The sequence below is a fragment of the Rattus rattus genome, chromosome 10 (assembly GCF_011064425.1).
Source record: "Rattus rattus isolate New Zealand chromosome 10, Rrattus_CSIRO_v1, whole genome shotgun sequence".
Classification (NCBI taxonomy): domain Eukaryota; kingdom Metazoa; phylum Chordata; class Mammalia; order Rodentia; family Muridae; genus Rattus; species Rattus rattus.
In genome coordinates, this window is record NC_046163.1 from 69,706,760 (window position 1) to 69,731,437 (window position 24,678).

The 24,678-nt window shown below is 47.7% G+C and overlaps 1 protein-coding gene across 1 annotated transcript in view; it reads left to right on the forward strand.

Moving 5' to 3' along the window:
• Ints7 (integrator complex subunit 7) overlaps window positions 1-12,889 on the forward strand; it is a 54,045-nt gene extending 41,156 nt beyond the window's left edge. The window contains exons 12-20 of the mRNA XM_032914808.1: window positions 813-950; window positions 2,118-2,324; window positions 3,792-3,986; window positions 4,341-4,444; window positions 5,164-5,232; window positions 6,630-6,762; window positions 8,495-8,593; window positions 10,030-10,215; window positions 11,547-12,889. Of these exons, the coding sequence (XP_032770699.1) occupies window positions 813-950; window positions 2,118-2,324; window positions 3,792-3,986; window positions 4,341-4,444; window positions 5,164-5,232; window positions 6,630-6,762; window positions 8,495-8,593; window positions 10,030-10,215; window positions 11,547-11,843 (1,428 nt within the window). The 3' untranslated portion in view covers window positions 11,844-12,889. The remainder of the gene's footprint in view (window positions 1-812; window positions 951-2,117; window positions 2,325-3,791; window positions 3,987-4,340; window positions 4,445-5,163; window positions 5,233-6,629; window positions 6,763-8,494; window positions 8,594-10,029; window positions 10,216-11,546) is intronic.
• The last annotated feature ends 11,789 nt before the right edge of the window (window positions 12,890-24,678 follow it).

Genomic DNA, 24,678 nt, shown 5'->3' on the forward strand with positions numbered 1-24,678 from the left:
AGAGCCCAGGACCAGGGCCCAGGCATGACAGCACCACACTGGGCTGAGGCCTCCCCACCAATCACTAGTTAAGAAAATGCCCCTCAGGCGTGCCTGCCTCATCTTACTGAGGCATGTTCTCAGTTGAGGGTCCCTCCTCTCACATGACTCTAGCCTCTGTCAGGTTGACACAACTATCCAGCACCGGTGGTCACTTTAAATCCAGTCAAGTTGACAGCAAAGGTTAACGTCACACTCCCTGCGTTAACTCCTCCTTTTCCTCCTCCTCTCGGGAAACAGCCACCTTTTCTCCGTCTGCTGTACTCGGATAACCTCAGTTCCCCAACTAATGCATGCGTTGCTCTGCATATTTTAGCTGTGGAAAGGCCAAGCCAGCTTTCTTGGTTTGCCTTTCTTGCTAGTGATTGATATTGATCTCTGATTTATTTCACTGCAACTCTATCATAATTCATCTCTCAATTGTGAGCATTTTTTCTAGTTACTTGCTTTATAAGCAGTGCTCTGAGTAAAGGAATACTTAATTACTTAATGGCTTAAACATGAATCACAGAAAGTCCATTTTGTTCCTTTTTATTGTGCTTATTTAGTTATTTTTTGTCAGTGTGTACAAGTGCTCGAGGAGGGCCGAGGACAACTTTCCTTCCACCATGTAGGGCTGAGGTACTGAACCAAGGTCATCGGGCTTGGCAGCAGCCGTGTTTTCCTGAGGAGCCATCTCAGTGACCCTACATTCTCTTCTGTTTTAGTGATCTTTAATTTGTATCTTTGTCTATGAATAAAATTACATGTCTTTTTTACTTGTTGTCCACTAGGTAAGTTTGGCTACTGTGATTTTCGTAGCCAGCCAGAAAGCATTGTCTGCGGAAGTGAAGGCAGTAATCAAGCAGCAACTTGAAAGCGTCTCCAGTGGGTGGATCGTATATCGGATGGCCAGGCAGGCTTCCAGAATGGTATGGGCTTCCCTTTTGAGTGAAGGTGCTTGGTGGGATGTTAGCCCGTGCACCTTAAATGATGCAGTTGTTATTGTAGTCAGAACTCAAACTACATATGGAAGCTGTCTTTGTCAGTGTTCTGTTGCTGTGAAGAGACACCAGGGCCAAGGCAACTCTTGTAAAAGAAAAGCATTAATTGGGGCTGGCGTACAGTTTCAGAGGGTTAGTCCATTACCATCATGGTGGGAGTTTGGCTATAGACAAGAAGGTCCTAGGGAAGTAGCTGAGAGTTGTGTATCCTGACCCACAGGCATCAGGCAGAGAGACACTGAGCCTAGCATGATGTTTGAAGCCTCATAGCCCAACCGCAGTGACACATTACTGCAGCAGAGCCACACCTCCTAGTCCCTGTAGTCTCTTCAAACAGCCCCACTCCCTGAGAACCAAGCATTCAGACAGAGCCCTGGGCCCATTCTCAGAGTTGCTTGTTACTTACAGTCTCTGAGGATGGCACAGGGACCGTCCTAACTTAACTTTTCACATAAGCCATGGTCAGTGTGATAAGTAGGTGACGGTGCACACTTGTCTGGACATTGCTAGCCCCACTTGTACTTTGCTGTGGGTTGTGGGACCCGGGCATCTTCCCACCTGCTATTTCTGTCAGCACACATTATCAGCACACTTTTTTTTTCATTTTTTTTCCCCAACCCAATCATTGAATTTCTTTAAGAAATACAAAGTGTAGTTAGCATAGAAACCTGGGGCTTAGTCCAGAGACCAGAGTGTGTGGTTGGAGCGGGTGCTGTTCTGTGTCAGCTCCCATGGAGGAGAGAGCCTGCACTGTTGACATGTCGAGGATCGTGAGCCTCTCGCTGCCTCTAAGGTACTGAGTGCTGTTCACCCTCCACCAGTTAACTCTCAGCTCCTCAATGGCGCCTGCAGGACGATACAGGGCACTTGCACTTGCTGTACTTTAGACTCAGTCCTAGGCTTGAGTTACAGTTGGAGCTGTGTTAGTAAAGAACTTGAGGTGTTGTGTTATAAAAATCCGCTTGCATATTTTTCCTGAACAAATATTTAGACTGTCTTGAGTTATGTCATATGAGACGTGATTTTTGGGCATATTCTGGGTTTGTCTTCTACTTGCTGACTGTAGAGCCTAACCCTGGCCTCTTTCTTTGTTAGGGCAACCATGACATGGCCCGAGAGCTTTACCAGAGTTTGCTGACACAGGTCGCATCAGAGCACTTCTACTTCTGGCTGAACAGTCTGAAGGAGTTCTCACACGCAGAGCAGTGTCTGACTGGGCTGCAGGAGGGTAGCTTCAGCTCAGCACTTTCCTGCATTGCTGAGTCTTTGAAATTCTACCACAAAGGGATCGCCTCCTTAACAGTGAGTCCTCTCCCCAGTCAGGGTGGCGACTGTCATAGGATGCTCTCCTCTGCCTTGGGCTCTCCTCTTTTGACAACTTGTGAAACCTGGTGGTAATATCAGAAAATACATATACACAGAATCAAAACTCTTGTTAGTATTCGTAGTTGATGAAAACTATTTTGTATACCACGTGTGCAGAAAACTGCTGACTCGAGGCAGAGGGGTAAGTGCTCTGGAGAGAGGCCTCCTTCTTCCACATTCTTAATTGGTAAGACCTTGGCTTGGTGCGGTGCCACCGTCAGCACAGGTGTCACTCTCTTCTCTCCTGTCCGGTGCTCAGCAAGCAGAGGGTTTTGCAGGGTGTTTGTAAGGACTGAACCTGGAGCCAAGTGCGGGTAGGCAGATGCACTGTCATGGCATCCCCAGTGAGTATTTTACTTATAACTTCCTGAGTGTGCAACCCTTCACTACAGTCCCTGTACCGTAGTGACCCCCAGCCTTAAATTACATTCACTGCCACTTCGTAACTGTAATTTTACTTCTGCTATTAATTGTAATGTAAATATCTATTTTCCTTTGGTCTTGGGTGACCCCTGTGAAAAACCCAGAGTGGTCATGACCCACAGGTTGAAAGCCACTGCTTAATAAGTAAGAAGTTGTTGAATTCCAATGCGTGACTGTGGTTCTAGCAGTGTGGGGTTTCCAAGTAACAGTCACCGACAGTTCTCAGTTTGTAAGAAAGGACTGCAAGGAAACATTCCTTATCCTCTGAACTTTTCACCACTTTGCAGAAGTGGACCTCATCCTCAATAAGAACTTATCCCAGCCCTTCCTGTGTTAGTCAAAAGACATTTCTCCCTAAAAAGGAAGAGGTTCTGTGCTCAGCACTAACCATTTTTAAAGCATTGTGACACACATATATCGGGCTAGGCCTATTTGCATGTGTATGATGTATTTTAAATATTACTAAGCCTGGGCCATTCCGAAAGCAACGTAGATGTCATAGGCTCGCTATGCCGACAACTGTGGTACACTGAAGTCCTGCTAGGATTGGTTGACAAGGATTTGGAACATACATTCATAAAGACATAGCCCTCGTCTCCCCACCCGTCCATCCCTCTCACACCCTGAAGCTGCACACTAATCGCTCCCCCCTCTCCCCTCCCCTCCCCTCCCCTCTTCTCCTCTCCTCTCCTCTCCTCTCCTCTCCTCTCCTCTCCTCCCCTTCCCTCCTCTCCTCTCCTCTCCTCTCCTCTCTGCTTCAGATTATCTCCAGGTGCTTAACAATCCTAGTAGCTTTAATGCTGTGTAAATGATTGTGTGCTGTGTTGTGCTAAAGCATCCTCCTGTGTATTATGGGGAAGAGATAGGAGACAGTCTGCTCATGCACCTTTCAAGTGCATTTTCCCCTGAGGATTTGTAGTTAGGCATGGTTGAATCTAAGGCGGCAGGTGACTTTTCGTGAAGCTCCTTTCTTTATTCCAGGCTGCCAGCACACCACTGAATCCTTTAAGCTTTCAGTGTGAGTTTGTGAAACTCAGGATCGATCTTCTCCAAGCCTTCTCGCAACTTATTTGTACTTGTAACAGCCTGAAGACAAGCCCTCCCCCTGCGATCGCCACGACAATTGCCATGACCTTAGGGAATGATCTTCAGAGGTGTGGCCGGATCTCCAATCAGGCATGTTTTCATTTCTCTCCACTACACATGTCATTTTTACTTCAGAGATATTTGAAGATGAAAGGTTGTACAAATTAAAATCAATGTTATGTGTCAAATCCTTACTCACAAGTTTGGCCAAATAGGATGCCGATGTGTTGTTTAAAAGCCCCAGTGCTGTGTATTATACAGAAGGAATGGAATGACATTAAAGAGTTGGGAATGTCTATAAAAGTATTAGTTATCCTAGTGAAGCTCGAAGAAACGAAAATGCAAGTGTCTTGTCTCTAGATACCATAAGTAAATTATTACACCCTGTGAACATTTATAACTTTATTAGCCGTCTTTGTTGATTTTGTTTTTCCTTCTTTGTAGATGAAGCAGTCCATGGAAGAGTTCCGAAGCCTTGCCTCCCGGTACCGGGATCTCTATCAGGCGTCCTTCGATGCGGACTCGGCAACTCTGAGGAACGTAGAACTGTATCCTGTATTTCCTGGGGCTCCTTGTTCTTGGGAAGTAGTCTCTGAAATGGAGAGTAAATTTGCTCAACTGAAAATATAGATATTAAGTAGTGGTTTCTTCCTTTGAAATTTAGTAGGAGCAAAATTATTCTTAAGCTTTTGTTTTGGTTTGGTTTTTTAAGTTTTTAAAGGTTTCTCTTTGTAGATCAGTCTGACCTCAAACTCAGAGATCTGTCTGCATCTGTCTCCTGAGGGCTGGGGGTCAAAGGTCGGCTAACTTTACTCTTAAAGCCAATCTTTTAAAAAGGGATGGCTTCCTGGTGGTCTTGTCTACCTCAGAGAAGAGCTGCCACAGCCCCGAGTTGTGCACAGGGCAGTGATACACACCTGTTATCCCCCAAGGAACTGACACGTGAGTCAGGAGATCGAAGCCAACAGGTAACTAACTCAGCAAGGCTCCCGTAACAGCCACAGCACAGCACACTTGGGACTGATGACCTTGGTTCCCTCTCCTTTGCTGTAGTCACCGCTACATCTGTTCCCTGAAGCCATCCATATTTTTTATTAGCAATTTCCAGTCTCATTGGAAAGAAGAAAACAAACTGTTCTGACGTTGTCAGGCTTATGAGTTAGTTCTTGGAGTTTTCATTGATTGATTTATTGAAACTTAATGGATGCTCTGTGGCAGAAGTATGTGTGGTCTTTATGTTCTCGTGTGTGACTTAACACTGCTCTAGCCAGCAGCAGAGCTGCTTACTGATAGCCCACGCTATAGAAGCCCTGGTTTTGGATCCTGAATCAGCAAGGTGAGTTGAATGACGTTTGCTTTGTAAGTGCGTTGTTACCTGATGATTGTGCCGGTGTTTTAGAAAAAGGAGAGAGGAGAGCCAGAGTGCTCTCCTGGTTGTCTATGGTCTCAGGGCTAGGACAGGAAGCTGGGGGGACCCTCTCCCCTCTGCATTTACAGCATTCACCTAGATAACTGAGAAGGAGTTGTTTGAGTGTGAACGGTTTCTTCTCTGTGACTAAGCTTTGATGAGAGATTGAGTTAATCATTTTCCTTTCCCCCAATAACGAATTATTCAAAATAGTTGTATCTATTAAAGAAGACTTCGAGCACAGTGTGTTTGGGATGCCTTCCACTCTGCATTCACTCATGTTTGAAGCCAGGGAAGCCTGAGATTGCAAGCTGTGGTTTACCTACCGCTTGTGTCAGCACAGTGCTTGAGACCTCTGCCGTGTACGTCACGTGAGAATGTCAGTCTCAGCCACACAGATATTTTCTTCCACTTACTGCTTCTGTTGTAATATTTTTGTTTCTTCTCTTAATGAAAGTTAAAGTGTTGAACAGAGAGAGCTCTGGAGTCAGGCAGATGTGACCACAAATGTCTTCCATGCTCGCTCAGTGCATTTGCTCTCACTGAGGCAGGGGTGCATGAGCTGTAGGCATGTGCATGACAGCTCCTTCTGCCCAGGTCAAGGAGGGAGAGTGAGCAGGTGACACGTAGTGCCTCGCTGAAGTGCCTTAACAGCAACAGTTGCTCTGAAAGGATTAAAGGCCTGTTAGTGTGTAAATTACATGCACTGCACACACTTGCAGATAGCCCTTTGCAAATGTATTTAGGAGTTGAGAGTTTTGTCTTATCTCTGTTAGACATGTTTTCAGAGAAGAGGACAGGAAGGAATCTAGGCTTTCCTAGCTCTGCCCCCATAACCCCTGCTCCGTCCAGTGCTCCCTCTGTCCAGTGCTCCGTCCGGTGCTCCGTTTCACTTCCAGGCTCTCTGCTCATAGTGTTTCTTCAGCCATAGATAGCCCAGTGTCAGCCATCCCCAAGTCTAATGGCATGCTGAGTGATTTGCTAGCCTGCTCTCTGTCTGATGTTTATATGATGTCATATCAGTATGTTACTTGCTGGCCCCTTCTCAGGTGTCTTTCCTGTATGGTGACAATGAAACACCTTCATGTGAGTAGTTAAGAATTACGTCATTTGTAGTCAGATTTGGGTTCTAATTACAGCTCGTCACTTAATAGTTACATAAGTGTAGACAGATTAACCTTACCAAGCCTCAGTTTCCTTACCTGAAATTGGAAATAACTTCATTTTTGTAAGGTGATGTGTGGATGTGGACCGTGTTTAGCAAATGCACGGAGGTATCGAAGGAGTAACTGCTCGGGTTGGATTAACTGCTGGTCTCTACTTAGCTTCCAGGAGTATGGGTCCACAGGTGCTGCCCACGCGGACAGCGAGTATGAGAGAAGGATGATGTCCGTGTACAGCCACGTCCTAGAGGAGGTGGAGTCGCTTAACCGGAAGTATGCCCCAGTTTCCTACATGGCAAGTGGCATTTGTTTGCTAAGTTTTTATCATTGAGTTTTTAAAAATTTTATTGTTTTATTATTAAGACTTCATTGTAAAGGACAAATTAGAAATATCACACAAGTGTAGCCAGCCTTTATCAGCGCACCAGCACCTGAATAATGACACAGGAACCTGTTCTCGTTTGTGAAAGCTTAGGCCTTATAGCTTAGGCTTGTCCTCAACTGTTAACTCCACCTGTGCTACTGCGTGTTTGCCTCTGGCCTGTTACCTCTAATTCAGACGCACTCTATAATCCCTGTCAGTGGACTGTGCAGTTAGGGTGGCCAGCCTCTCGCTTTTACATTTTCACTGCATTTATCCACCAAAACACCAGTGATGAGTTAAACAGGCCCATCCGTGGCAGCCCTTAGCCTGTCTCCTGACCGAAGCTCTTACTTCCCCAGGTGCAGGCAGCTTTTATCAGGCCCACCTCGTGAAGGTGCAGGCCAACTTCTTTATCTTATGCTTCTTGAACAATCAGATTGAAGCTGTGTAATTCCTAACTCCAACTCAAACTAGAGTGACTCTGGGAGCTTTTTAAAAACCAACCATATCAGTATCCAGTCATCCCTCCCAACCACCTCAAAGAGAGTTGGCTCTAAGTGTGGAACAGGCCTGGCCCCCACGTGATACCAGGAGTAAGAGTGGAAGCCGGGCACTCATTCAGTGGATCCAGCATTAGAGCTTTCAGACACACAGGCACAGATAGCCAAAGTATTGGAGTGTCTAGGGCACTTGGAGGGCAGGCTGACAGAAACTACGTATTGTGTTCAGTATATTTAAACGTGTTGAATGCAGTACGTCTGGTGGGTTTAATGACAGCATAATCCTGCCATTAGACAAAGGACAGCATATTTTAGAGGCATCCATGTGATTCCATCATGCTGCCAGGCTTGAAAACACAGAATATAAAATTAGTAAATAAATCTAATTTTTAAAAAAATTAGAAAATGAGAACATAAAGTAGAAATCTGTGATTGCAGTTTTTGGGGGAGGGTGGTGCTGTTTGAGACAGGGTTCTCTGTATAGCCTTGATTGTCCTGGCAGTCACTCTGTAGCCAGGCTGGGCTCAAACTCAGATCTATTTGTCTGCCTCCGGAGTGCTGGGATTAAAGGTGTGTGCTGCCACTGCCAGGCACATTTCTTTTGTTTTTAATGAGTGAGTGAATTAACTCTTTAATTACGTACATTGCATGTGCATTCATTTGCAGGCCAGGAGAGGGCGAGATTCCTTTATAAATGGTTGGGAGCCACTATGTGGGAGCTGGGAATTGAACCAGGGTCCTCTGGAAGAGCAGCTAGATCTCTCTCTCTCTGTCTCTCTCTCTCTCTCTGTCTCTCTCTCTCTCTCTCTCTCTCTCTCTCTCTCTCTCTCTCTCTCTCTCTCTCTCTCTCTCTCTCTCTCTCTCGTGTGCGTGTTTTGACTGAATTGTTGTCAGTGTAGCACATTCTGAGGAGCAGGAAGGGTGTCAGGTCTCCTGGGCCTGGAGTTTCAGGTTGTTGTAAGCTAGCACATGCCTTAGAATTGAACCCAGGTCCTCTGAAAGAGCAATCAGTGCTTTCACTACTGGGCCTTCTCTGCAGCCCCATGATTGACTCTCGACATGGATGGCTGTGTTGCGTGTAGTTGTGGGTGTTGTGCTTGCTGTGGTGTTGCTCTTGGAAGCGTTTGTTGGCAGTTTTCTCAGCTGACTCCTCTCTCCCACAGCACACAGCGTGCCTCTGCAATGCCATCGTCGCTTTGCTGAAAGTTCCTCTCTCATTTCAGAGATACTTTTTCCAGAAACTGCAGTCTACCAGCATCAAGGTAAGGTAGGAAAAACAGTTAAGGTTAATACAGGTTTAAAAACCAGCGAAATGTGGCTGGAGAGACGGCTTGTTGAGTAACCGCACCTGACACAAGTTCAATCCCCAAGACCCGTATGGTAGAAGAGGATTCCACAAGTTGTCCTCTGACCTTCACATGTGCGCGCGTGACACACACACACACACACACACACACACACACACACACACCCTCAAATGTAATAAAAAAAACCCAGCTAGCTCTCATCTGAAGATTTAGCGAGACATCACTAAGATGTATTATCTTTACTTTAGCATAGGTAAGAATGTAGTCCTAAGACTTTAGCCCCTTCGTCTGATGATTTGAGGAAGGAAATGGGGTTTGAAAGTTACTCTAATAAGACCTGCATTTGGGTATGGGAGCCTGTCTGCCCCTTACCTCCAGGAGTGAGTAAGCCTCCTGCCGGGGCTCTGTGTCCGAGCAGGCTCAGCTCTGATGGAACCAGCTACCACTGCAGCACCAGGCCTGCCTTCTAAGTCCTGTAGCCACTGAAGGGCAAGCCTGGGGAACTAACCTACAGCGAGAGTTAGTGCACTGAAATGCTTAAGCCACTCAAAATTAAAAGCTATTTTTAATTCAGAAAGTAGAATTGTGAAAGGAGAGTGTCTCCTGAGAGAGACGGCTTGTTTTCTGTCTGTCAGGGAGTGTGTCCAATGAACTCTGTCCATTTAATGTTCTCGGTTGCAACTAATGTTCCAAAAAGACCTTAATAACCAGCAAAGGTGATTATAGAAGGGAGCAGGCTAAGGCAGGCTGTGTCTGCACAGGCTCAGCGACGTCACACTGGGCGTTCTGCAGTTAAGGTGCATCTGGGATTTGCAGTACTTTTTTTTTTTTTTTTTTTTTTTAAAGAAAAACTAATTTTAAAATGTTACTTAGCAACCTGGAGGCCGCAGGATCAACCCTAACACTCCCAATTTGTTTTTGTGTTTGTTGTGGAAACTCACTCTTTTTAAATACCACAGTGACTCCATCAATGTGAGTTATCTTTGATTTTTAAGTTTGTTTATATTTTTATTGAGTCTATGTTAAATTACTTAAGTGAATTAAACAATAAAAAAAATTTCTAGAAGCAAAGAGATACCCAGTGGACATAAACGTTTACACATAGCATTTCCCCTGAGGAAATGGTGCATGGAATCTCCCCTGCTGGCTGCCAGTGCCTTTGCCTGCCTCCCTCAAACTAAACAGGTCTGAGTGAGAGCCCAGAGGTATTAAAAGGAAGCTTGACGTGGATGGTCCCTCTGCAGGGTAGTGGCAGCACAATGAGGTCCTGGGAACAGCTAGCTGCCGGGGACAGTCGAGAGTGTGTCATCAGTCACCAGTGATCGGCGTGGCCAGCTTTGTTGAAGAGCTTGGTTTTGGTGGACAGCACTTACTTTACTGTTCTGTTGCAGCTTGCTCTGTCACCCTCTCCCCGGAACCCTGCAGAGCCCATTGCTGTACAGAATAACCAGCAGCTGGCATTAAAGGTAGAAGGCGTTGTTCAGCACGGGTCTAAACCAGGACTGTTCCGCAGAATCCAATCTGTGTGTCTGAATGTTTCTTCTACACTCCAGAGTAAATCCAGCCAGGACTACAAGGTAAATATCGAGGTCATAACTTAATAGCACAGCTGGGGCTTGGGGAGACTTAATGTTTTTCTTTTTTCTTAGCTTGAACCAGTTAGTAGACAGAGCATCCCAGCAGAGATCAAAAAATGAATTCTGTGACTCTTTAGTGCAGTAGGGAACCTATCTGAGGTCCACACAGCAAGAACTATCTGACCTTGTGCTTCTGATCAGGTTTCTTACCCAGCCTAGTCCCATGCAACTAAGAGAGCTTGGCCCTGTGCTCCTAGAGCGAGGAAAACAATGGCTCTCACCTCCTCATGCCTGCTTCCTGCCCTACAACCTTGTTTATAAGACCTTCCACCTCCTCATGGAGGAGTGCTGCCTCCCACGTGCGGTACGTAATGTACAGTGCAGGTCACCCTGTCCCGGGGGAACCTTGGAAATTTGCTCCCTCTAGATGTCCTGAGGTAGGTGAGCTAGCATCAATCAGGTTGCTGTTGCTATCCAAAACCAGCATCTTGCATGTGTGCCCAGGAGACACCAGTGTCTCTTTGCTCAGACATTTCTTAACAATTTTGTGGTGATTTAATCCACATTATGTCCCCAGATTAGTCTGATGTGTTTGAACTAAGATGTGTATAACAACAAGAGATGGGATAAAGGTTTAAAGGGACATTCAGGACTGGAGAGAATGCCCAGTGAGTAAAGTGCCTTCTTGCAAGTGTGAGGACCTGGGTTTGGATCCCCACAACCCAAGTACTAAGCTAACCCTAAGGGATGGAGTGAAGACAGACAGATTCCCGACTCTCGCTGGCCAGCCACCCTGGCCAAATACATCCATGAGACAAAGTCCACTGGTACACGATCTCAAAAAGTAAAGGTGGAGGGTGAATGGTTGAGGAAAAACACCCAGCACTGACCTATGGCCTCCACTACATGTGTGCGCATGGGCACACACTCACACATACATGTGCATACACATGCACATGCATACATTTCATCATCACAGCTTTAGGTAGGAAGCTGAGGAGGGACTGGTGGCTGTGGTCTCTGTTTTCTTTGGTGTTTCCTCTCTGCACTGTCTGCTCTGATAAGGCTCAGTCTCCATTCCCACATTCTCTTCCCTTTTCTTTGATTAATGGTGCCTTAACCACTCTATAAATATTGATTAAGTGGGCTGTATGGACTGTGTTTAGAATGCTCCTGTTATGGTTGAGGGATGTCAGATGATGCTGGAACTGTAATGAGAATTCCTGTGCCTGTCCTAGTCTGCAGGTGTCTCCCAGCACCCTAGACAGGGCCCAGCTCCAGGAGAACACTGGGTAAGCAGCTCTTGCTGGTTAACAATTCTTGTGTTCCAGATTCCCGTTGACAGCATGACCAATGAGATGGAGCAGAGGGTCGAGCCACATAATGATTACTTCAGCACTCAGTTTCTGTTGAACTTCGCTGTCCTTGGAACGCACAGCATTACAGTGGAGTCATCAGTGAGAGATGCCAATGGCATCGTCTGGAAGACGGGTCCCAGAACTACCGTGTTTGTCAAATCCCTGGAAGACCCCTATTCCCAGCAGATTCGCCTACAGCAGCAGCAAGCCCAGCAGCCTTTGCAGCCACAGCCGCAGCCGCAGCCTCGCGGTGCCTACACCCGGTTTTAGCTGTGCCACAAGCATGCGGCTACCACATGCCGTCAGGCTACAGGAAGAATCTTATTCCCGTGTACATTAAGTGTGAATGCTACAGTGTGAACCCAGTACTCACTGATTTCTGTAATGTAGCTTTCTGGTGATTATTTTCTTCTTAAAAATTTAGTGTAAGAAATAACCTGGCTTTTAGCCAAAAAAGTGCATTTTTATTTTTTATTTCTTTCTTTTTTTTTTTTTTTTTTTCCGGAGCTGGGGACCGAACCCAGGGCCTTGCGCTTCCTAGGTAAGCGCTCTACCACTGAGCTAAATCCCCAACCCCTATTTTTTATTTCTTAAACCCAGTCTTCGCCTCACACTTAGCATTTTTGTTGTATTATTCTTTGTGGTTGGTGAGATTTTCTTCTTCTAAGAATAGTCACAGATCTTTGGTAAATTTGACTGTGTCTCTGCCAGAATCATTGTGCTGACTGGCCCAGACCTGGGCTCTGAGGTAGGCAGAGGACAGTACTGTCCGGTCTGCGGGGCGTCCAGGGCTGGAGAGTCCGCAGGCACAGCATCCTGCTGCATCGCTGTCCCTCTTACCCACCTCCTGCCCTAAGGCCATGCTAGTTTATTGTTTTGGTCTTTAAAAAAAAAAAAACAAAACAGCTCACAGCTACTTAGAAAAGTTGGAAATGAATAGTGTGTTGTTTTTCCTGGTGTGTGGCTAGTGTGGACATTTTTTTCTACAATTGAAATAGGTTCGCACATGTCTTCCTGTTTGATGTAGAGGGGAAGATTCTTCTAGATGAGGTGTTGACTCTACACCTGATGTCTCCACGGCCATCGCCATCTCCGTGACGTAACCTCGGCCGGGATGCTCAGGGAACAGACTCTGGCTGGCCAGAAAAGCCCTTTTTCTACTTCAGTCATGCGGACACACACCGCATGCGCTAGTGGTCATCACAGGACGAGCTGAGGTGCCCATAGCCCGGGTGGTCGTCGGTGTTGAGTGCAGTGTGGCTGCTAAGGGTGCGAGCCCTGGGTTCCCTGTGTAAATAAATCTCCTAATTTCTCTGCTTGTGTTTTACTATTTCCTCTTCAAAGTCATCCTGATTCATGAGAGGATTTGACTTTCTAAAATGCTGTTTAGGGTTTTGTTTTTGTTTATTCCTGACCCATTGGCCCTAGGGCTGAGAAGCAGGTTCCCGAGTTCACTTGGCTTTCTGAGATATTCCCTCTGCATAGCCAATTCTGCTTGTCACAGCATGTGCACGTCTACTGTAAGTGACCCCCGCCCCCAGCCACCTAGCTGCACACCGTGCACAGTCTGCACTTGGTCAGCATCTGGAGACTGCCGCCAGAGTGCCAGGGAAGACCCATGCGGAGCCCGTGTCCTTTGCTGGATATGGAAAGAGCTGAGTCAATGTTCCATTTTGGGCTGTGGTGAGTCGCGTGTGTCTCTGTAGAGTCAGACTTTAGCCTCTTTGCAAATGACTGAATTAGGCTAGGTTTCTCCATTCTAATTCAGTTTTATTAGGTAACTGAAAAAAACCAAAGATGAAAACAAATTGGGGGAAAATATCTTTAATGCCAGAAATTGAACCAAGGAGCAAGGACCCAAGTCCCACTTACTCTGTCACCAGCCTGACAATCTCTCTGTGTAGCCCTGGCTGTCCTAGCACTCGATTATAGAGCAGACTCAGACTGCCTCTGCCTCCTGAGTGCTGGGATTAAAGACAGCCTGTCTTTTTTTTTTTTTTCTCCTCCTTCTTTTTTACTTTTAAGTAGTCAATATTAGAGTGAGTTGCAGGTCTCTAGCACGGAGAATTGTCCAGAAAGAATGCAAATCTAGTAAGACACTATTTTCTTATATTTTTAGTTGGGAGCCTAGCCTTAACGGCTGAGCCATCTCTCCAGCCCAAGACACTATTTTCTAAACTCTTGGATTCTGTGTACTGTGGTGACCCCCGGACCCCAACACAAGCCTGGAAAACAAATAAAAGCAGGTCCTGATGGTTCAGAGTGTGAAAGTAACTGAAGCAAACCAGACTCAGTACGTCCAGTGGAATAGGAGTGGCATTGTCTGACTGTATGTCCAGTGTAGTGGGTTTTTTTTAATCAACCTTTAAGTAGTTAGTTACTCAGGGAGAGGATTGTGTTTATAAACTTGACACTAATGAATGAAAAGGATAATTGAAGAAAAGCATGCTGGGTAGGAAATCAGCATGGCGGTTCCCTTTTTGGTAATTGACTGCCTCTCAGAAGGCAGACCTGCTTTTCTTAGTACTTAATGAGTGAGGGCATAGTCTTTGCACCTACACTGCCCACATTCAAACTTTGCCTATGTTTGTCACCTTAGGAAAGCTAAGCATTGTGTGTCATAGGGTTATAAATGCTGTGATGAAACACCATGGTGCAAAGCACCTGGAGAGGAATGGGTTTGTTTTGGCTTGCTTACTCTGAATCACAGTCTGTTGGTGGAAGCCAAGGTAGTAAGTCCATCGCGGCAGGAACCCTGAGGTAGGACTGACAGAAACCATGGAGGGTGCTGCTTTCTGGCTTGCTCTCCATGGCTTGCTCAGCCTGCTTTCTTACAGAACCCAGGAGCACCGTCCCAGGGATGACAGCACCCACAGTGAGCTGGCCCTCCCCCACCAATCACTAATTCAGCCCTCTACGGCAGGGTCTTACGAAGGCATTTTCTCAGTTGAGACTCCTTACCCTCTGATGACTGCCTCCCTTTCTTCATTCCTAACACGGAGACTTCCTGTGCTTTGTGCGTGGGTGGGAGGATTGAGTGTTACAGCGGCTGCAGTAGACACAGGAGCACTTCTGCCACGCAGCCAGCGCAGGGCTCACTCTCAGCACTACTGATGCTACTGTTGCTTTCCTCCCCACTGTCTTCAGTGTTGGCTTTGCTGTGTTCCTTTCCAAGAAGGTCTCCAGAGCCCTTTGTGACTGAGGCTGGCTGTGAACCACTAACCCTTCCACATTACCTATGAAATGCTGGCACTACAGGGACAAACCTCGCTGGCTGGATCGGTTCTTAGGTTTCCGACCAACACTCTTCCAGCTACACTGAGTAAAGAGAGATGTTTCCCTAGCCAAGCTGGGATTTCTTACCACTGCATATTATAAATCATTAAAGTATTTAAAAGCATATATTCACAGAAAATCATACAGACCGCTTCCATCGTGATGTTGATGGTCTGTTGAATTATGTTCTAGTGTAAGTGAGTGCTCCCTCTGTGACCTATGGAGCTCAGAATAACGTAGGTGGCAAGTAATTCGCAACTGGAAGTCACATCACTCTTGAGCGTGACTCAAGAGACCCTGGATTCCATCCTCAGTACAGAATTACAAAGAGGAGTTGGGGTGGAATGGTCAGGCATCGAGGGTCCCAGACCGGTCCGTTCAGGTTCTGCCCATGATTCACTTGATCCAGCCAGGCCCTTTGTCTTTCTGTGCCAGTACCTGCAGCAGACTGGAGAATCAGGTGACCCTGCTGGTATCTGGAACATGAGCAGCCCTGGATCACGGTGGGAATGTTGTAGATGTGCCACAGTGGCCACTGGTCACACTCGCTACTCAGTCTGTAAGTAGCTCGTGTGAGGGGACTCAAGCTTGCCTTCTCTCGCATTCCAGTTAAATTTAAACAGCCCGCTGCAGCCGGGAGGGTGTGAGTGAGATGAGGCCTCACTCTTAAGCTCCAGATGAGAGTCCACATAGATGACAGGAGAATTCAACAGCTGTGCTTTGTCTGGTATCTCCACATCGCGTTGGGTTAACAAAGCCCCACTTTCTCCACGGTGCTGCAGATGGAGCCCCCGTCAGTCACATGGCCACTAATTAATGGGGTGGGGGTATTGTGAGAAGTCCAACAGTTAGGTGGTTAGACTTGCTACCAACAGCTCTCTAGCAATGCACCCTCTCCCTATTGCCTGTGAACACAGACTTAATCAGAGCTGTGAATTTCACTGTCTGCTGGGCCCAGTCCTCCTGGGGAGGCTCAGTCTGAACTGCTACAAACAATGGAGCTTTCTATTGGAATTGGAGTGGAAATAGAACAGCTGATGTTTTTCTCCCCAACACTAAGACCTGTAACCACTGGTTTCCACAGACCCGAAAAAATCCTAAGTATTGTGAATTTACTTTTTTAAAAACTTTATTACAGCTGGGCTGGAGAGATGGCTCAGGTTAAGAGCACCGGCTGCTCTAGAGGACCTGGGTTTAGTTCCCACAAGGTGGATAGCCCCTGCTTTTGGGGATCTGGCCTCTGCAGACATCACGTGTGTGGTTCACATGTATCTGTGCAGGCAAAACACTCATGCAGAAAATAAATCTTTGCAGAACTTTGCTACAAAACCGTTTGCAGTCTTTCTTCCCTCCATACCTGCCTATTTATTTATTTCCCCTCACAATTCTCTCTCACATGGGCGAGTTTGTTGTGCAAAAAAATTTGTCCTGTGTATTATGTAATTCCATGCTTGGTGGAATAAGTTTGAGGACTGTCCTCTTTACAGAACCTGTCGACAAGTCTAGCTTTTGTATACTGCTGACAAGAAACGACTTTCTTGCCATTTCAGGGTAGGTCTTTTGTGGCAGGTTGCCGCTATGCTTGTTTTAGTAAAATTACAATACTATGAGTTGGGAAAATAAGAAATGTGAGCCACCCATCCCCCTCCTGAGAGAACCGTAAGACTACCCCACCCTCTGGCTTTCGAGGTGATTGATTTGTGGGTTTGTTGTTGGTTTGCTTTGGTTGTTGGCTTTATTTTTTTGTTTTTGAGACAGGTTTCTCTGAGTAGCTGTGGCTGTCCAGGAATTTACTATGCAGACGAGGCTGGCCTCAAACTTACAGAAATCTGCCGGCCTCTGCCTCCTGAGTGCTGGGATTAAAAGCCATACCTGGGGCTGGGGATTTAGCTCAGTGGTAGAGCGCTTACCTAGGAAGTACAAGGCCCTGGGTTCGGGCCCCAGCTCCGAAAAAAAAAACCAAAAAAAAAAAAAAAAAAAAGCCATACCTAATTCATCTGTGAGTTTTGCTGAAGCTTGTTTGAGAGTTTTGTTTACAGGATTAAGAACAGTGTGTCTGTCTGTCTGCCTGTCTGTCTTAAGACTGAGAGTTGTCAAGGGACACCAGTGTCCCTGAAGTGCCTGCCACCCACCGAACTCTGGAGCACAGGTGCTGTGTCTGTCAGCATCTCTCAGGCAGCACAGGCAGAGGTTGGGGGCCTGAGTGGTGACAGTGACATGATAAAGCTTATGACCCTCCTCCCCATCTCTGTCTGCCCTCACCAATCACCAAGGGCAGGCAGCAGGTGAAGGGGATCATTAGGAAGCTGGGACTGGAAGGGCGTTCCAGACTACTGTTAGAGCATACTGATGGCTATTGTGTAAGAGAATTGGCCTTTTGATAAGGATTGTGGAAAGGATGCAAAAGTGCATTTCTACAGTCGTTATTATCATTATTATTATTATTATTATTATTATTATTATTATTATTGCGTGTGTACTATGGAGGCCTGAGGAGGGCATTAGGATCCCCTGGAGCTGGAGTTACAGGTGGTTATGGGCCTCTACGTGGATGCTGGGAAAACTCAATTCTTTGAAAAAGCACCCAGCTGCTAACAGCCATGTCTACAGTGCTTGTTCTGAAATCTTAGTGGTGTCCTGTGTGTAGCAGGAGATGATCATGGGCATTAGGAAACTGGCCAGTTGCTGACCTCCCCTCCTTTTGGAGCACTTGGACCATATGTCCCTCTACTTAAAGACAGCTGGGAGCAGCTCCCCTGATGCAAGACCTGACAGGCTATTTGGCGACTTAGTTCTTCAGTGTTGCACTGCAAGAGCCTATCGCAGGACCATGTGGGCATCATAAGGTCTGTCTATGTTTACTGTGTTCCTGGGATTTAGTCCTGGTTAGGATTGCATTGTCCTGAGGAACTCATCTGGGCTCACACTGAGGGCGGTTGGCATGGAAGTCTGCCCTTAGCCCCCACATCTGAGTGACTAAGGAAGAACACCTTTCCTCCCCCTACGCAGGAAAGTAATTCACAGACATCCCAACTGCCGCTTAGGCAGCTTTTGTCCCAGCAAGTTTGTGAACTCAGCTAGTTCTCAACCATGCCCAAGGCTTGGCCAGCATTGGTGCGGGAAGTACAGCAGTGGACAGTTTCCTTGTGTTCAGGGCCACTTTGTTTCTCACTCAGGGTGTGAACCAGGTGCTAATGAGAAGCCTCCTCTGGCCTTGACAGCTGAAAACCAGCTTCCTCGGAACCTGATTTCTCCACACATGTGGGGTCTGGGTGGGCCTCTCCAGGTGGCTGCTGTACCTTGCTGTGAAGCTTAGCTCACTGGAAAGGAACACTCAGCCTGTGCCTCAGTGTTACCCAGCCTCACGCTGCAGGTTCCCCTCCTGTGCAATCGAATCCATGCATAGCAGTCTTAACGTGCCTTAGATCCGAGGGTTAGGAGGGAGATGGAGATTCCTACAAAACCTCTCAGGGGGTCTCTCCTGACTCCCGCCGTCCCATGGTGTAAATCCCATTACCCTCTCGAGACCCCCAGAAATAGCCTGAGCCAAATTCTCCAGACAGGTTCCTGCCCAGAAGTGTGTGTAGTTAGCTGCTCGCGAACATTGTCTTAAACGTGGAGTCTTGGATGTGTGGTGGCTCATGTCACCAACATCTGATACCAGTCCCTGGCGTGTCTTGGAGTCTCCCTTCTTGACACACTTCTCTGACCCTTGGTGCCATCCGTGGAGTGGAGCTAGTAATGCTCAGCTGTGTAGCATTGTGAAGAGTCACATGATCAGCAGAGTTTTCACCTTGAGTCATCTTCCTCTGACAAAGATGGCATGGGCCATGTGGGCTGGTGGCCCAGGAGGCATTCTGGAAAGAAACATCAGCTGCAGGTCAGCTCGGCCTCAGAAGAATGTGCTGGTCGAAGTGAGGACCCAAGGTTAAAGAGGAATTTACTCTTTCCATCCTCAGGCCTTCCTGTGGGCACAGCAAAAGCAGGGCCAGATGTAGTAGGTCCTTTCCCACCACAGCCAGCAGAGTTAGCCAGCTAGCTCAGGCAGACGGAGAGACTATATGACCTTGGCCCCATACCTTCAGCAGGTTCACATGGAGGCTTCAGCTGACAGCTCACAGCCCAGGGCCACCTGGGAAATTGTGGTCTCCCCACTAAGCACCTGCCTTCCAGAGGGCTCTGGCCTCCAGACAGATATAAATAACCCGAGAGACTGACTTGGAGCAAGTGGTGAGGGCTGTGGCCAAGAAGGGAAAAAAGGACAGAGAGAAGATGCACAGTGAAAATGCCCTGCAGGGAGGGGGGAAGGAGGGCCCCTGGCAGCTACAGTGAGGGCAGAGAGGCTGTTCCTCACACAGTGAGAGGCACCCTGGCAGGGGCTGGCCTACTTGTGAGGGGCTGTCCACAGCATTCCCTCCCTCCCTGTCCCAGCACCCCACTTCACAGCCTCACGCCTTCCTGGAGTGCTGGTTTTCACTCGTTTCAGTCTCCTCTAAGCAAAGTACTATTCCCAATCCATCCCAATTTAGGAGGAGGGCCATTCTGCCCATTAAATTCCTAATGTCACCCAAAGACCCTGCACACCTAGACACTAGCTGTCCTGGCAGCCACATTAGGCTGTTGACGCCCCTGTGCATAACCCCGGCTGCAGAAAAGAAGCATCCTGAACATTCTGTGTGTGCCTTGTGCACACGCTATGTTGTCCTTGTTCAACTCTTCCAGCTCAGAAAAAGCTGTCTATCCACATCGCTTCCCCATGTTCCTCCAGGGCCTCTTTCATTCACTCCCCCCCCCCCCGGAGCTGGGGACCGAACCCAGGGCCTTGCGCTCACTAGGCAAGCGCTCTACTGCTGAGCTAAATCCCCAACCCCTCTTTCATTCACTCTTGTCAGGCTACCTGGCCCATGAGGTTGGCCTCACTGGGCAAAGTGATTCCTAACGTTCCAGTTTCCTGTGAGTGGGAACATGCTCCTCTGCCTCTCCGTCCTCTCTCATGCTGGCCACTCTGTCCTGAGTGAGGGGCCCGTTACTCTCCTCAGTTACACGGTGTAAAGACGAGTGCATGACCCACAGATGTCAGAGAGGCCAGCGTGGTCCTAGTGTACTGGTCTGGGTCTGAAGTGGGAAGGCTTTCGCCAATTGTGAAGCTAATGTTTACAAGAACATTTTCCCTTTAAGTCAGACGTGATCGTGTACACCTGTACACAGCACTCCACAGAAGCAGGACTGGGAAACCAGCCTAGATTCCGGAATGAGGCCTTGTTGAAAGGAAAGAGCAAAAGAGGTGGCAAAGGGGGCTGGGGAAATGTCTCCATCAATAAAGAGGTGGCAAAGGGGCTAGGGAAATGGCTCCATCAAAGTGCTGGCCACACAGCAACATGAGCCTGAATTCAGATCCCCGGCATCCACAAAAAACAAAACAAAACAAAAAAAAAAACCCCAAAGAACCAAAAAACCAGGTCTACAGGAAATGTCTGAGATCCCAGTACATGGACATAGAGCTGAGAGGGGCCCTGGGGTTTACTGGCCAGCCAGCCAATTATTAAGTTCCAGTTTCACTGAGAGGCCCTATCTTTAAAACTAAGGTGAGAGTGAAGGCATTGGCCTTTGGCCTGTGTATCCACACACACACACAGGCACACATACACTCACACACCCAGACACAGGCACACACACACACACACACACACACACACACACACACACACACACTCACAAAACCATAGCCAAGAGAAACAGCAAGCGCTGTTGCTTGTTGATTCATGCCCCTAAACCTCACTTCCCTCCAGCAACAGCATCCCGCTGGTCAGCAGGTAGAACGTATATAGTCTTTGTGTGTCCAGCCATGTTCTCATGAATTGACTGAGGCCCTCATATGAACAGGTGTCAGAGGGAATGCCTGACATCAGGGCTTCTGTTCATCCATGGTGCTCAAGTCTAGGGAGGCATGAGGACAGTATCAACCAAGAAGGTAAATCAACCGTCACTCGGAAGATCCAGTGGAGAAAAGAAAATATCAGGGACAAGAAAGGAGAGGAGGTTACACCATGGCTTTGCCTGTCACGGCAAGCCTGGCCTTGAGAACTGATGAGAGGCATTAGATTCCCAAGGCTCACATCTGTGCTTACCCAATCGCTGCCCTCCTCCTCACACCCCGGAGCCACCTACTTTCACCTGCAGCTTCTGCAGAGCGTTGGCTCTCTCTGCAGAGCGTTGGCTCTCTCTGTAGCTAGCACAGTAGCAGGGAACCAGGGCCCAGGCTCCTGTTATCTGCCCTGGAGCAGATGGCTGCCCAGCACTGGTCCTGCCCAGGCCTTCCTGGATAGCCTGGGTATAGCCTGGGTATAGCCTGGGTGTATTGTACTGAAGCAAAACGCCCGTGCCCTGGGCAGACAGGCAGCAGTCTCCAGCAGCAGGTCTTCCACAGTCGGAGAGAAACATGGAAGAAGGGGGAGGGGTTTACAGCAAGAAGGCCAAGAAGGAAAAACAGCCACCAGCACTATAACGTCCCCGACCCTGAGAAACATGAGATAGATGTGGCATGTGTGACACAACAGTGGTGGGCGGACCGTGGCCACTCGTGACATGTTGACTCTCAGCTCTTTCACAGAACCCCAGAACAGTGCACATCTCTGTTCCTTGTATCATGTGGGTCTCGGTGTGCAGGAACTTTCCCCTCCAGATCTCCCCAGCACAGTGCAGCAATCTTGTCTCTACTGAACCCAGCGTCCTTTCAGAGGCCACCCTGGGAAGACCCCAGGCTGGTGCTGCCTGGCCTTCATCCTCCCTTCTCATGTCACGGTGTCCTTTCCTAGGCTGTCCCCACAGAGCTGCTGAGTGTGCTGCTTTGCACATTCGGTGTCCGTGTGTGTGTGTGTGTGTGTGTGTGTGTGTGTGTGTGTGTGTGTGACATAGAACAGGGCTGTTGACGATATTTCATTACTTAGAAGTCATATTCAGACGGGCTTGATGTAGTTTCTGGTCCTCCAGGCTAGGCTTGACAACTGGACTAGCCGTGTGAGAGCTATTATTACCCAGCTCTTTTCTGGGTATTGCTCCACTCAGTCCAAGCCAATAGCAGCTGATCCTAAGCTGCACACCAGAACACATTGTCCTCTGCTGCGGACCCGGTGGTCTAAGAGGCGGTGTAGGCTGCTCCTGAGGAACAGCTGAACTTGGGCTCCTCTCTGTTGTGACCAAGGGGCAGCTCTGTCCCTGTCTCCAGGCTTCACTCTCTCCTCTGGCCTGAGGTTGTGGGTCCTAATTAGAAAGCGCTCAGAGATCCCTGAAAAGACTAGCATTGTGCTGTAGGACAAAGGGCATTCTGTGACAGCGGTGGAAGAGGGAGGCTGTTAATGTAAACTAGGAAATAATAGGGCTGATTCCCAGAAGCACATTGATTTAAACCACAAAAGCTCCCTGGAACAAGGCTTGAGAACCATAAGTCTGAGCAATCAGCAACCCCGAGGGAGGGAGCCATTTCAGGCCCAAGCTCACTCTGTGCTGTCCTTCAGGGTCTCAGTGGTAGGGTTTAGTGCTGCCCTGCTGAGCTCACAGAGGACACCTGCGAGGCCCATCCTTTTTCATTTTTTCCAGAATAGCAAAGAATTGACAGTCCCACAGTTCGATTTGTTTGTCTCTGAAATGTACAAAGCGGACATGAGTTTCCACAGTGCCTAGAAACTGGAGAGCCACTCTGTGTCTGCGTAAAATAAAATTCACTTAAAAAAAAAAAATCATCGGGGCTGGAGAGATGGCTCAGCGGTTAAGAGCACTGACTGCTCTTCCAGAGGTCCTGAGTTCAATTCCCAGCAACCACATGGTGGCTCACAACCATCTGTAAAGAGATCCGATGCCCTCTTCTGGTGTATCTGAAGACAGCTACAGTGTACTTATATATAATAAATGAATAAAAAAAAAATCATCACATCACCCCAGATGGCATATACATTTTCAAGCACACTCCAAGGCAAACAAATAAAGCCTTTTCATGGCAAAATTCACCACAACCAACATATAAAATGGTGGGAAATATATTTATAGTGTTCATATCAAGCTGGATATCCCAGCACATGGAGGCTAAGTCAAGACATTCATGAGGTCAAGTCAGCCTTAACCATAGTGCTTTCCAGACCAGCCTGGGCTACCTAAGGAGCCTGTCTCCAAAACAAACAAAACAAAAAACAAGCTGTCAAGAAATACACATGTGTGTGCACACGTGTATATGTGTGTATATAATAAAAGAAGGTCAAATGTAGTCATTTAATTTTCACTCAATTATAATCACAAATGCAAATTTTCTTTTGCAGCACGTCATACAAAACCATGTAAGTACAGTTCTGTTTTGATGAAGAAAACAGTGCAGCACTAGGTCAGACATTGTTAGATGTGTCCAAAGAAAAGAGAGTGAGGGAGATCCAGCACAGGAAGGGGATTCTGAGAGGGGCAGGTGGAGTGAGAGAAGCCACAGGAGCTTTCTGTCTCAAAAGCAAACAAAGCAACTACTAAATAAATAATGAACTTTTTATAAAAATAATGTGACTCTTAGTAATATATTACTTAATTGAAGAAAATATTCAAAAGACTTAATTTTTTTTTTTAATAGTAAGAAACAAACTCACTTCAACTGCTTACTTCCCAGGATATGTATCAGGGATAGAAAAAAAAGCATGTGTGTGTTCCCTTTTCACTGACACAGATGAGCATTTAGCAGAGTAAACAGCCAAAACAGGCCTGCAGACACCTGCTCAGTAAGTGGGGCTTCCCGCTCTCCTTGGTCCAGCCTCTTTCTGGGATGGTCAGGGGGGAGGAGTGGAAGCCCACAGTGCTCAGCCTCAGCTCTGTCAACACCGCCCAGCTGCCTTGTGGGTCAGGCAGCTGACAGGGTGGACGGGAGGGCTATGCTGGGGACACGGGGTGTGGAGGATGCTGCCTGCTGCTCTGAGCACAGCCTCTAGTCTTCACGAGCCCCTCCCTCTGTTCAAACCCTGCGCGGCCCTGCGTGAGTGCTGTTAGGGACAAGCAGAGCGATCAGAGGATTTCCCAAGACTGCTTAGAGCTAAACAGTCACCAAAGCGCTCCACGAAAGGCCTGTGGGTTGTGCATCCCCAGGCTCACCATTTTGGGGTTCCGTGGCCCCCACTGGTTCCTGTCCCCTCTTCCTGATCCTTTGGGTTCTCTGTGGTGCTAGCAGAGCTGCCAGCCGAGATGGATGCTACTCCATGATGAGGTATCTAAAGCCTTGGGCTTCCCTCAGCGCCCTCTCGAAATGGTGCCATTCTAAGGTACCCAGTGGCAGGGGGTCCTGGAGAGGGCACTGCCCCGAGATGGGCACATGAGGCATGGAGAAGGGCCAGGCAGAGGAAAGGCACTGAAATCAAAATGGAAGAGAGGAGACAATGAGGAAATGTCCCAGGGGACTCACCTCTCCATCCTCCTCCCTGCTTTCTCCCTTGATCTAGTGCTGGGGACAGAACCCAGGGCCTCACATAGCTAAGCTCTGGGACTACAGCCAAACTGCACCCTAGTTCTTTCTTCAGCTTAAAAATAAATTAAGCTGCAGAGGTGGCCCAGGGGTCAAGAGCATGTGTGTTCTTCTGGAGAACTTGAATTTGGTTCCCAGCACCCAGGCAGCTCACGACCAGCGACAACTCCAGCTCCAAGGGATCGAGGTCCCTCTTCCGCCATATTCTCTCTCTCTCTCTCTCTCTCTCTCTCTCTCTCTCTCTCTCTCTCTCTCTCTCTCAGCACAGGGTCTAAGGATAGAGCTTAGTGGGTGGAGTACCTGCCTTGCATGTGCCAAGGTCTGGGTGTGATCCCCACCCCCAGC